The sequence below is a fragment of the Pollicipes pollicipes genome, unplaced genomic scaffold (genome assembly GCF_011947565.3).
Source record: "Pollicipes pollicipes isolate AB1234 unplaced genomic scaffold, Ppol_2.1 Scaffold_4002;HRSCAF=4701_pilon_pilon_pilon, whole genome shotgun sequence".
In the NCBI taxonomy this organism is placed as follows: Eukaryota; Metazoa; Arthropoda; class Thecostraca; order Pollicipedomorpha; family Pollicipedidae; genus Pollicipes; species Pollicipes pollicipes.
The window spans coordinates 45,471,493-45,483,800 of record NW_023596420.1 but is presented as its reverse complement, the minus strand read 5'-3'; the positions used below and the strand labels follow the sequence as shown (position 1 = coordinate 45,483,800).

The 12,308-nt window shown below is 50.5% G+C and overlaps 1 protein-coding gene across 1 annotated transcript in view; it reads left to right on the top strand.

The window, feature by feature from the left end:
- Positions 1-11,501, top strand: part of LOC119094573 (gamma-aminobutyric acid receptor subunit alpha-6) — a 79,194-nt gene extending 67,693 nt beyond the window's left edge. Inside the window, exons 11-13 of the mRNA XM_037217634.1 lie at positions 286-373; positions 1,011-1,146; positions 11,073-11,501. Of these exons, the coding sequence (XP_037073529.1) occupies positions 286-373; positions 1,011-1,146; positions 11,073-11,501 (653 nt within the window). The remainder of the gene's footprint in view (positions 1-285; positions 374-1,010; positions 1,147-11,072) is intronic.
- Positions 11,502-12,308: the final 807 nt, after the last annotated feature.

Genomic DNA, 12,308 nt, shown 5'->3' with positions numbered 1-12,308 from the left:
CTCCCGGCGTCTCGTCTCGCAGCGTCTGCCATTGAGACGAACATTTTTACAAACAACTCAAAAATTAGATGTTCACATGTGTTATTTCCGCATATCCCTTTTTACCCATGACATATGATGTAGATCCATAATCGTATGAACGTCTGCAGGCACAAACTGTTAACATCACCTGAGCGTGCCCGAACGTCGAATCATTAAAACGCTATACATCTTAGAAACTTCATGAAAACGGTTAGCAGCCTCTCTGCGATGACGGCCGGTTCTACAGCATGCTCCACTTTGCAGGCATTACAACGGTGCTGACCATGACGACGCTTGGGTTCGGCAGCAGGAGCAGTTGGCCGCGGGTCAGCTACGCCACGGCGCTCGACTGGTGGGTACCCGTGTCGCCCTGCTGATCGGTGCTGCCTACGACACGCTGCTGTTGGTACTTGGAGGCCGCGGAATGAAAACCAAACTACCGCGTGCTGAAGATGACCTGTTTAGCTACGAGAGAAATTGGAGAGGGCAATGCTTAAAAATGCTTTGACATAGTTGAGTTATCTCCCCCGTAAGTGTCAAGTTCGGGATGTCGAGACAGGCAAGCAATTATGGCTTTTCTCTATTTTAGGAAACCACCCTGTTTGCCGAACTTTTTGGGTGTTCACCACCCACGCTTGCCGAGCGCAATCACCTTTTAAGGACGGTGTACGTGTTGTGTGGACTGCTCTTGGAGTGGTTGAGTGTAAATGAGAGTAATTGAGTCACAAGCGTTTGTCCTAGTTGTCAGATTGACTTGCACTATCGGTTTTATTTTGACTTGCGATCATAGTTGTGGAAGATTGTGATCATTTAGCCACAGAGCAGAAGCCAATTACATTCATTGTTTTATGATATGCGTAATCGCTTCTTGGCAACATTGGGAGCACAGTTTACGAAAATGTGTTGTCTAATTTGGCATGTTGTGCATGGTCTCAATCAGCATCAGCTAACAGTATGCTTATTTTCTTTAAAAAAACTGTCGTTTTCAGGTGGGTCATCATGTGTTTCGCGTTCGTTTTTGCATCTATGGTGGAATTCGCCACCATCAACTTCATTGAGAAACGGCTCAAAGACAAGAAGACCAATTTGGAAGAGCTTAAAAGGCTGTACACAGAGAGGCATAAGGTACGTTAATTTGTTCTCATAGATGCGCATGACGTGGGCGGTGCCGAGGCCCTTAAATGTTCTGTTGTAGATATGTCTGTCCCTGATTGGGCCGACCGCAAGCTTTTTGGTCCATAAATTTACAGGTGGCAGCTGACCTTTGTGGGGAACGGAAAGAACAGATCCATCACAGGCTGGCAGGTTCTGTGCTGGCAGGTCGTGGCTCCCGACATGTATCGCAGCCAGTTGAAAACATGCTCGATAAAATGCATGTTAGAGCCGAAGGGCGAGACGGGCGGAAACCCTGAGACGGGGAAACAAGCTTGCTTTAAGATAAATACACTTCCAAAGTCGTGGCATCACCTTAAGAATGATTCGAGATCCGATACGGCTGGTCATCGGCCTCATATGCGGCTCACAGTCAATAGAGAATTTCCACCGACCTAATGTGCAGACCATTGGTGCCGGAAAGCAATCAGCTAAACGTAACCAAACACCGATATGTGTACCGACCATGACCACCGTCTCATAGTGGGCTGGCCGTATCCATGGGCTTTGCCAAGAAAGAGCTGATGTAAGCGAGCCGCAGTGAGCTCGACCTTGCGACTCTTCAGAGATCAATCAGTCACAGCCTCCACCTTCAGGCTGGAAGAGTAGCGCCCGTCATGGCGTGTGTGCTCCGTTCCCCCGAACGACCTTAGGCCCGCCATGTCCCGTGCCGCCATGTCAGTGGCGCGATGTGAGGTGAGACACCCGCATGGCGGGCTGGCAGAACACCGTGAGGCATATTACGGGCGACCGCGGACTCGGCGGCCGCCGAGGTGCTCTGGAGGCTCGGCCTGTCCTCTTCATCACGCCGCTATCACAGATATGGGTAAAAGATGAGGAAGGTGGCGTGATATTCCTCATCCACGGACGTGGGCGACGTGATATGGCTGGAAACACGCCGCATGAGACATCTGACATCATGAGTCATCGCCCGGGATTTCCGCAATCCACCTCTTCCGTCAGGTGAAAATTGCAAAACCTGCGAAATCCATTCCGTGAAAAGGTGTGGGAATTCCCGCCTCTTCTTCCGCCTCTCTTTCCCGCGCTCTCCCTCACTCTTGTTCTTGCTATTGGTCTCTCGCCTCCACTGCCGCTGTCGTTCATTTGTTTTGGTTCGCAAATACTCTTTCAGGGTTTTGTGTGGAACATAATGCAGGTAAATGTTCCGAACCTTTCTTTGAAATTCAGACTAGATTTGCTCCAAATCTCCTCGATGGTTGAAGTAAAGGAATTCCACTTTCAGGAGATTCAGAAGTAAATGAAGACAGTATTGGTGTGCTCTAGAATTGTCGACGGAGAATTTTGCGCATTTTTGTGTTAAGGTGCTTGCTCGCTCATTGTTGTTTGCGTTGTTAGAGCTGTGTAGAATTTGAACCTTGCTTTTTTATTACCTTTTTAGAACCTCGCTAAGTTTATTATACGACACGAAACTCTTAATAAGCATGTCTTCTTTTCTGCCCATGCCTCTAGTTCACTCCAATTCCAGGATAATACCAGGCCTGGCAATGGTGTGGATTGGTCGAGGGCGTTAGGTGCTGGTTGCGCTATTACTTCGGTGTCGTGCGGCGCAAGATGGGCTTTAATGATCTTTTAATTAAAGGATCATTCATCTTGTATCTTGTGGATGGCTAGCTCTGTAGGTAATGGATACCTATGAACAGGAACGCGGCCAGTATGCAAGAGTCTGTTTTACCGCATCTGCGTCGAACATGTCGGGGAATCGTTTAAAAAAGTTTCGAGAACATTCGGTAGAAAGAGATTTGGCATTACAGCGACCCAGAATAGACAGATCTTGTTTATACCACGCCAATCGCAGTGGGGTAATGTTTATTAATGCTCTACCTCCTGCTGTGTTTGATATGACGCATTGCTAGTGGAAACAACATTATGATGCCTCTTGTGCACTGCAATATGGGGCTCGTGCCTACCATGCGTGATCGCTATTCAACAAAAATTGAATGCTATTTTTCATGGGGATATCAAGGCAATACTTCCGATAATACTATTCTTTCCTTCCAATATAACAAGTGTACGCAGGGCTACATAGCACTTCTCAATGGGGAGCAAAGTAAAAGTTGTCGTTATCAGCTGACTTTACCGTGCTGCAAGCACGCGTCATTTCTTTCATGTGGTAAAGCAGTACCGCATGTTCTCGGTCCCCTTTTACGCGTCTTCCTGCATGTCTGAGCTGTCAATATATTGTCAGGCGCATACAATGTGGATGCCATGTATTAATTAAGGTGTGAGCACACCAGGGGAACCCTGGGTTTTTAGGCGTGCGCGCCCTTAAAGAATACGGTAATGATTTGGTCGCAAGGTCGAATTGCCTATCGTATCCTCTCCGCGAACGTTTTTGTATCTGAGCACATGTCTGCCTCTTTACTATGCTTTTCTTTGGCGCTATATTAAAAACGATTGTTCATGTCTTTGCCTATGTCCGGCAGTTGGTGCTCCGCGAAGTCTGGTGCAAACTTTAGCTTATCAGCGTTTATGTTCACGAAAAAATTCGGTCAGCAAAAGATGTGGCACTGGGATTAAACTCCATCAAATACAAAAGTCCTGTTAGGAAGCATATTGTCACCCTGCGTATACTGTTATGTGTGGAATGACTGACCTTTCAATGAAGTGCAACAGATGTTGTTCAGAACGTCTGTAGGTTCACAGTTTTTGTCTGAGGCGTACAGTAAAATTACAATTTTTCACGATAGACATAGTTCCAGCTATTCCTTCGCGTCGAGCAAAATGGGAGCTTGACACTCAGTGCACCACAGACAACTGCCGGTTGTGTTCGGCAGTGTTCTACTTTTATAGGCATATGTTGCTGATGGACACTGCGTAGTGAGTTAGCTAATGCGCCGTAATAAAACATAAAGCGGTATGAAACGGGTGTTGCTCCATTGAACAGTTTGCGAAAGCAATGGCTTAACATAAACAGAATGACTGGCAGACGAATTTTTGTGAAGACTTAGCTCTTTTCGTTTTCTTACCACAGCTTGTTTACTCAACGTAGATAATTAAATAACACTTCGCAACCGTGCTTTGTTCAATGGTCGTTTTGTGCATGGGAGGAAATGACTTTGACCGTTTGTATGGAAATGAAATGGCTTCTTCTGAAGACAAACATGGTCTCCAGCGCATTCAATCGGCTCTCAAAGGAGAGCAGGCTTTTAACGACTCTGTTTCAATGGGATGGAGCAACGCACAATCACATTTCCTACATTGCAGATTCGAGGACCTATAACGGAGGTGTTTTACGTTCCCTGCTTTGTCGCTGAATGGTCGGGTTCAAAGCACGTGCGTCATAAACGTTTGTGAATCCCCTACTCCTCTCTCCCCTCTCTCTCTCTCTCTCTCTCTCTCTCTCTCTCTCTCTCTCTCTCTCTCTCTCTCTCTCTCTCTCTCTCTCTCTCTCTCTCTCTCTCTCTCTCTCTCTCTCTCTCTCTCTCTCTTCCCTTCTCCTCTCCTTCCATTCTCTCCTTTACTGTTTCATCTTTTCCATGACTTCCTCTTTTCCTTTCTCGCTCTCTTTTCCTCTATTGCTCTCTTTTCCTCTCATGTCATGCACTAGACGTTCCCTTCACATCTGAACAGCAACACTCCCGTCGGCCAACTCCCATGGTGTCTACGTGAGGCGGCAGCCCCCGCTCCTGCGCCTGCCACCCATCCTCCACTCGTCTCGCGCCAGAGCCGTGGACTGCCGCCCTGATGATGCCGACACGCGGCCGCGGGCGGTGGCGGGTTCCCAGGGCGTGACACGATGGTGGGCGTGTCGATGTTGAGCCGCCCTGGGCGGCGGGGGAAGGGGAAGGGGTCGGTCGGGCAGCCATTGGCGATCTGCCGCGTGCGGCGGCCAATCGTGCACCCGAAGCGTGCCACTTCGCTTCCGGAGACGTACTCTGGATGCTTCGATTCGGCCTGTGAAAGCGCTGTCATGACAGCAGAGGCGACAGCGACTTCGCCGTCCAATCCAATTGTCCAACTGAAGCGCATTATTGGTTTCATTGACTGGTTTTGCGAAAGCAGAAACTCTTCTCAAGACTACGTACGCTTCGCAATCTCTGCCTTGACCAGCGGCCGGGAGACAGGATCAATGTCCATGGCCGACATTTCCAGCGCCCTTCACTGGAAACCCACCCTCAGAGGGATCTTTTCTCGAAGGTCATTGCAAAATTTGTGATGGCGCTGATAAAGTGGTCCAACTGAGGGTTGATATGAAGGCCGCATTTTCTCATACCGCTCTTTTTTTATGTCCTTAGCACAGGCGAAAGAAAACGCTCTATGTGGGAAATCAACCGTTTCTACTTTCGACTTCCCTGTTGGACAGCTTTAAATATATGTCTCCGTCAGTTTGCAATCCCTAACACGCATTGCTCACCTCAGTACAATGGAATGGATTTTATAGGCAGTGCTTTGATGCCCCTTAATTTGTTACCTGTCTCACCCAGCGGTTGCGGCGAGCTGTCGGGCATTGGTGCACTTCCGGGGTTTAACAAGGTAACCGTAATGCTCGACCCCATCTACGGCAAGTCGATGAAGTCATTACGAGTGGTTGACCCACAGATAGCTCCATAGTTATGGCGAGCACCTGTCGCCGTCGCCATTTACATTAAGTCCTGCATATACCCACCTGCTTGTGGTGGGCTTTCTGGTATCATTGAGTCCTACCCCCCCCCCCCCCCCCCACAACCATGCCCTGCGAGCACAAATCGTCGTTGGGTCGCGGAGTCATTGCTCATTGGTTTGGTGGTCTCGAGAGTCAGGTTGTCAACGTTGGGCATGCGTCTCGTGGAAAACGGACTTTGGGGGAATTCACGGGGCTCGAAGGGATGAAACGTCGAAAGATAAAGGTATTATTGTTGAGGTTTTTAACGATGTGTTTTCATATTGTGGCTTCCTGTGTTCTTGCGATGTAGGGTTTAATTGCCTTTCAGGTGTACATTGCATATCAACAGTGTTTATTTTTTTATAAGCCATTTGGACCAGTGTTTGCTACAAACCAGCCAATGTCTATCATTAATGCCTCGCTCATGTCCTTATATCTGCACTCTCCCGCGACTTTGGCCGGGGGTATGGTAGGTGAAAACATAAAACTCAACACGTCCAAATGTGTCAACGACGCCGGCAACTTTCCACGGCTTAACTCAGCTGGCGGTCAGCAGTTTTGGCCAGCTGACGTCGACGTTGCTGAGGGCAGAAACATCGTCGCACAGCTGGCCGCAACAGCTCGAACTGCGATCAACGGGCCCACGCCGCGCCAGCGGCGATAAATCAAAACGATGGGCAATATTGAGAGACAATGGAAGTGCCGAGAGGCAGCGGCCGAGTCAAAACCTATGGGGCTAGAGCGTGGGCGCGTTGGAGAGAGCGGCGAATGCGGACTGCTGTCTCCCGGCGGATTGTTTTCCGTCGAGCCGAGTCACCTCGATGGTCTGTGCGGCGCAACCCGTCGGCTGGGGCTGACTGAGTGCAGCAGTCCTCACCTCAGCTGTAGCGGTCCTCACATCAGCTGTTCACGCTCCCCGCCTCGGCAAGTCATGCTCCTCAGACTACGCGGGGTCTGAATGGGGAGCCCCGGTCCGAGTCGGGGTCGGGCTGCATTTGAGGATGGACGTGAGCCAGGAATCGACCGTTCAGACGCTGCATACGTTGGAGCTGTATCCAAAGCCGAGCTGCGTTGATAATGGGCATGAGCCCGAGTCAAGAATTCGCCCCTAGAACATCGTTAATGCTGGAGTCGTGTCCGGGCAGAGTCTAAGCATTTCCACGGCTCCATGCGTCTGACTCAGAGCCGGAGTGCTCGGGATTTTGGCCAGCATCACCATCACTAATGTCATCATGTGCTCGTATGATGTTTGCAGCGGCCTTTCATGACAATGAGTCGATACACACACACGCAAGTAATTGCACCATAAAACGGCTACATGCATGCAACAAAACACTAGCGGGCTGTGTGCGCTGAAAGTTCTGCGAGTTTTCTTTTAAACCTCCCTACCTCCCCACGAACCGGATGGTGGGGTACCGGTCGCTTAAACCTATGTGAGTACCTCGCTCCACTCAGCTGCGGCACGGGACCTGTGGACTCTTCGCGCACGCGTTGCGGATTTGAGACGTGTGCAGCAGACCGGCTAATGAGCTCCGGGCTTCCCCGGCTAACACATCCCCGCAGATCGGGAGCAGACACTGGCCTGCTGAGTGTCTGTTCGTTGCAGGAAGTTAAGTGCTGCGTACGCTGGGGCAAAGCCTCAGTTGATCTAAGTGTTCACGATGTTTGAGTTCCCGTAAGGCACGGAGTGGTCGACAGCTGTCTATTTCAGTTCGCTTAAGATAGGTGTTTCGTGTTATGGTGATGGTAGCATTTACTAATCCTGAAACTGAGGTTGACTATTTATTTACATAGTCCAAATCCGAGTTGGGACTAAGTCCGGGTTATAGCCTGAGTCATTTGAGACAGAGTCCGAGGTCAAAACCGAGTCTAAACGTGTGTCCGAAGCTTTCAACACTTGGGTTCGAATGCCATCAGCTTTGAACGGAATCACAAAGATGAGTTAGTTTTATATCAGAATAGAAAATCTCAAGGGTCAAAGATCGTTTGGATTAAAAAAGGCAGGTAAATTATATTACATAGTATATATATATATATATATATATATATATATATATATATATATATATATATATATATGAATTCGGCTAAACAGATGAACACTGAATGGTGGTGCACAATTTTGTTGTTTTGTTTTTGCACGTCTGTAATCCGTGTCAAAGGGATTTTAACTATTTCTAGTTGCTGGATTCCGGCCTTTGAACGCTGTCAAATGTGCGTAATCATGTCACTCAGCGGATGTGACAAGGTTACCATGACCCAAAGTTGCAACAAACCATGGGTAGATTTTACACCTAGGCTATCCATGCTTGCATGCTTTCATGCTTACATTTATAACGTACTCTGTGTTCAAGAGTATAATGATTTGTACAGGCTAATTAAAGGCAACTATTTTTTGCATATGCATGACATTTCATTGCACTGTCTCAGCCAACGCTACGCGCTAAACTTCAGGACAAATCTGAAAGCACAGTTGATCCACAGACCAGAGGCGCAGCCAAGGGTAAGGCCCAGGGCCACGACCGCTCCCCCCCCCCCCCCCCGCCAGCGGTGAGGGTCGGGGAGACGACTCCCCCCCCCCCTCCTTAGGTTTGGATGTGTATTGTGTTTCATCATAGATGGATGCCAACAGAACGTTAATAAATCGAGTGAATCGTATACACGAAACTTCCCCTTTTTCCTAAGAAAAAAATCCCCTTTTTCCTTTTTCCTGGTTTTGCCCCGAGCACGGGCAATCACCGTCCCTGTGAATAACCATGCCATTAACTTTTATATTGTACCAACCTTTACCTTGTGCGACATAAACTCACAAATTTTGGGCATAGTGGCCGAAGGGCAAAACTATAAACATAGAACTAAAAGTTTTGGGCAATGGTGTATTCTGCGAGATGACATGATTAAGTTACATCACAATGAGCTCGGCAGGCTGCACACTGTGCCACACTTTATCGCTGCGGATGTGCTTCTCAAGCAGCAGTGTACGAAAATGCCTCATCCGCCAAGCAGAGAACAAAGTCGGCGTCTCGACATGAAAACTAGCTCAAAAGTTTGGGATTTCCCAAGCGTACGCGAGAAAAATACCCCTGAAGGAAGGTGTGACCCGCCGGAAAAGACAACTTGCTCCAGAACTACCAGCAATTCAAGTGAAAGCACAAAGGAAACGACTAAATGAACGGGCTCGCCCCCTGTCATTAGCCGCCGACCGCCGAGAGGTGGTGTTGAACGATGATTGCTACTTTTCCTAAAAAGGAATACAGAGCAGGCTTCTACTGAAAACCTTGTAAATGTTCCTCAAATAGCTTGTTTTTTGTTCTACGAGCAAAATTCCGAGAAAGGCCAAGATTTACCGTGCGACAGGCTTACACGCATTGTTAGCACTATTCTCATGCAAAGGCGGAGGTGCCCGGGAGGCAGAAACTATTACTGCAAGGAGTGTGCGACAAAGAGGCTCATTTTCTTGGTAACTCGAGACACCGGAGGAGCGCGTCCTTTTCTAGCTACACCTGGCTACCTCTCCCTTCACACGAAAAACACAGGAGCTGATGGCAGAGAGGGGGCATACCATTTGTTCCTAATGAGCAAAACCCCCACGCTGCCCCCCCCCCCCCCCCCCCGCTTCATCCTGTTGAGGTTGTATAGACAATGGTAAAGGCCAAGGCGTAGGCAGAAGACTGGAAAGCTACGTCAGACGAAGAGAGAAGAGAAGAGAAGAGAGTGAACTGAAGTGCAGACTGCGCCAGAGCATCAAGTCCCTGATCGTGGAGTTATGGACAAAGTGTAGAAGTGCACGGCAGAAGGCCACGGCACGGGCGATACGCTGCACGCGCGGGAGCGTTTAGCTGCGTGCACTGGATGGATATGTTGGGTGCGAGTGTTCATCTGCATGATCTGCAGCTTGCACATGTGAGACGGTAATGCCTGACTGCCTATGCGCATTTGAGCTTTTTGTCAATGTGTACTGCTCACTCATCACTCACAAGCTATCACATGGTTGGAGAACTGCATGCTGAGTGTGCTTGTCAGAAGGGGTGCGTGGTGCTGACTGTTTCTGTTGGTATAATTCAGAACATCCAAGCCGTAGGGCAGTGCAAGTAGCAAAGATAAGTTCATTAAGCAGGTTAAGTCATTCGTGTGCCATCTACACGCATTTGTGTTGTGGCGAACAGGCGGGCAAACGGGCGGGTAGGGCCTTCACATTACGGCTAGAAGGTCGGCATAGTCATGCTTATACGGGTACGTGGTGGAGATGGGTAGGAAGCTTTTGCCCGCGAAAGTCTGTTTCCCACACGGCCTCGACCAACGGCAGGGAGTCGCAGCGTGGCGGCGGCGACCCCCGGCCGCGCGTGGTTATCAGGCGGGCCGGCCGGCGTAGCCGACGATCAAATCGGCCGATTGGTCCCCACGGACCCTGCCGCCGCAGCCGAAGCCGTAGCTGCCGGAGCGGCGCTCCGATTGGTCGCCACAAATGTCACCGCAATTAACATCGGGACACGTGCGGGCCGCGGTTGGCGGTGGAGGGAGGGGGAATAGACAAGAGCGAGTGCTGTGCAGGCAAAGGGGTGCAGCTCTCATACCTATGATAGCCCTCAGACTTGCTCACAAACAAAGGATGCTGCTCACTTTTTACTGCCGAGCTATGCCATTGGTGTAACTACGGCACTAACGTGCTGATTACTAACGGTGATGTTGCAGTGTCAGCGTTAGGGATTAACGCAGCAATCAAAGAATGTCTTACCCTGAAGGAAATATTTCAAATGAATAGGGCAGGCTGTTGTGTAACTTAAAAGTGGATCGGATATCAAACCTGGCGGGAGACAGCTTCCGAACATCCCGCTCCTTACCAAAAATATGAACCCAAAGGTGCAAAAGATCATGTTTGTCGGCTCTCCTGTGATTCGTCGTTGTATAAGCTCCATAGCTCATCATGTTGATGGTCTTCACGTTCGTTACTTGCCCTGACATTGTTTAACCTCTTTCGGCAGCCTAGCGTCGGGCAAATGTTTACCGAGTGTGCAATCGTACTCGCCTGACCCTGTTGACTCAAATTCTGTCAGTGCATAACTCTGGAGACCATAATCATGGACCGATCTCATAATATATCGATCATAAGTCAGCCAACCCCTTAACCGTCAGCATTGCTGCCAAGCGGCGTCCGGCAGGAGGTGGCAGCAGCATGGCCGCGTTCTCCTCTCCACAGCGGAGGTGAGGTATCAGCTCGCCCTCTCTCTCTCTACACGTGGGATGATGGGCAGGACGAGCCGCTGTGACATGTGTCTCTCTCTCTCTCTCTCCGCAGCGGATGGTGGGTATGCTGGGCCGTGGCGGCGCGCTGGAGACGGAATCGACGCCTCCGCCACCTGCTGCGCAGGACGACGAGGACATCGCGGCGGCGCAGATGGAGTTCTCCGAGTTCGCCGGCACCGCGCCACAGTCGGAGCCGGAGCCCACCACCGACTCGCTCATGCCCACCCTCTTTGGCAAGAAGAAGTCCAAGTCCAGCTTCGAGTACGTGATGACCAAGCTGGAGCGGCTGACGGAAAAGGACCTGCAGGACCGCTTCTCGGTGGTCGACATCTATGCGCGCCTCGTGTTCCCGCTGCTCTTCGGCGCGCTGAACGCCGTCTACTGGGTGCTCTACCTTTATTACATCACCGACGAGCTGGAGACGGACATGTTCCGGCTGACCAAGCCGCTCGACTCGACGGCGTTCGAGCCCAAGTCGTGAGGCGTGGTCGCTGCCGACGGCTGGGCGTCAGCGGCTCGGCGCCGGCCGGTGGCACTCGCCGAGCGCGGCCGAGGCTCTCTTTCAGGGACGAGTCATGTGTGAGGCAGGGTGGGTGTGCGATCCGGGGATTGGATCATCACGCTGTTGTCGGGTGGGTGGTCTACGGTTTTGTGGGTTCTCGGCATGCTGTAGAGCAGTGTTCTACAAGAGTGACATTGGTGTGTAGATGCGACCATGCGCTCTGGAATAGCAGCAGCTAGCAAAGATTGTCCCATGTAATGTGCAGCAGGTGCCGCGTAGCGTTCTGTAGTGACCCAAGAGTGCCCTTACCATCTCGGTTTGAACATCCGCATCGCGGACACACTTTATGTACGCCCCCACGTTTTCGAGACGTTCACCAGTGTCTGCATCTGTCTCGTGACTCTCAGAGGAATGATGTCCTGCTGAGCCCGTGCGTCAGGTCAGGTCAGGGGTCGTCTGTCTCTGTCGTGAGAGCCACGCTCAGACCACCATTGGTCAGTGCCGCCAGAGCTGGCCTTCAGCTTCGTGGGTCGGGAGGCACGCTGGTCCGAGGGTGAGAAGCGCCCAGCTCGCGGAGTGGGCGGGCAGATCAGTCTACTACCGATACGACCTCCTCCATAGTGCCCTGCAGTGGCAGACGTGTGTGATGTCCTCCTCTGCTAGTCTGTTCTAAATCGTAAGAGCGTCCGAGGCCCACCGTAGATGTCTGAGCCCTTCTTAGCCCGATACGATCCTTGAATGTTAAATACTTGTACCATCAACACTTCGAACGCCATTGTACGGATT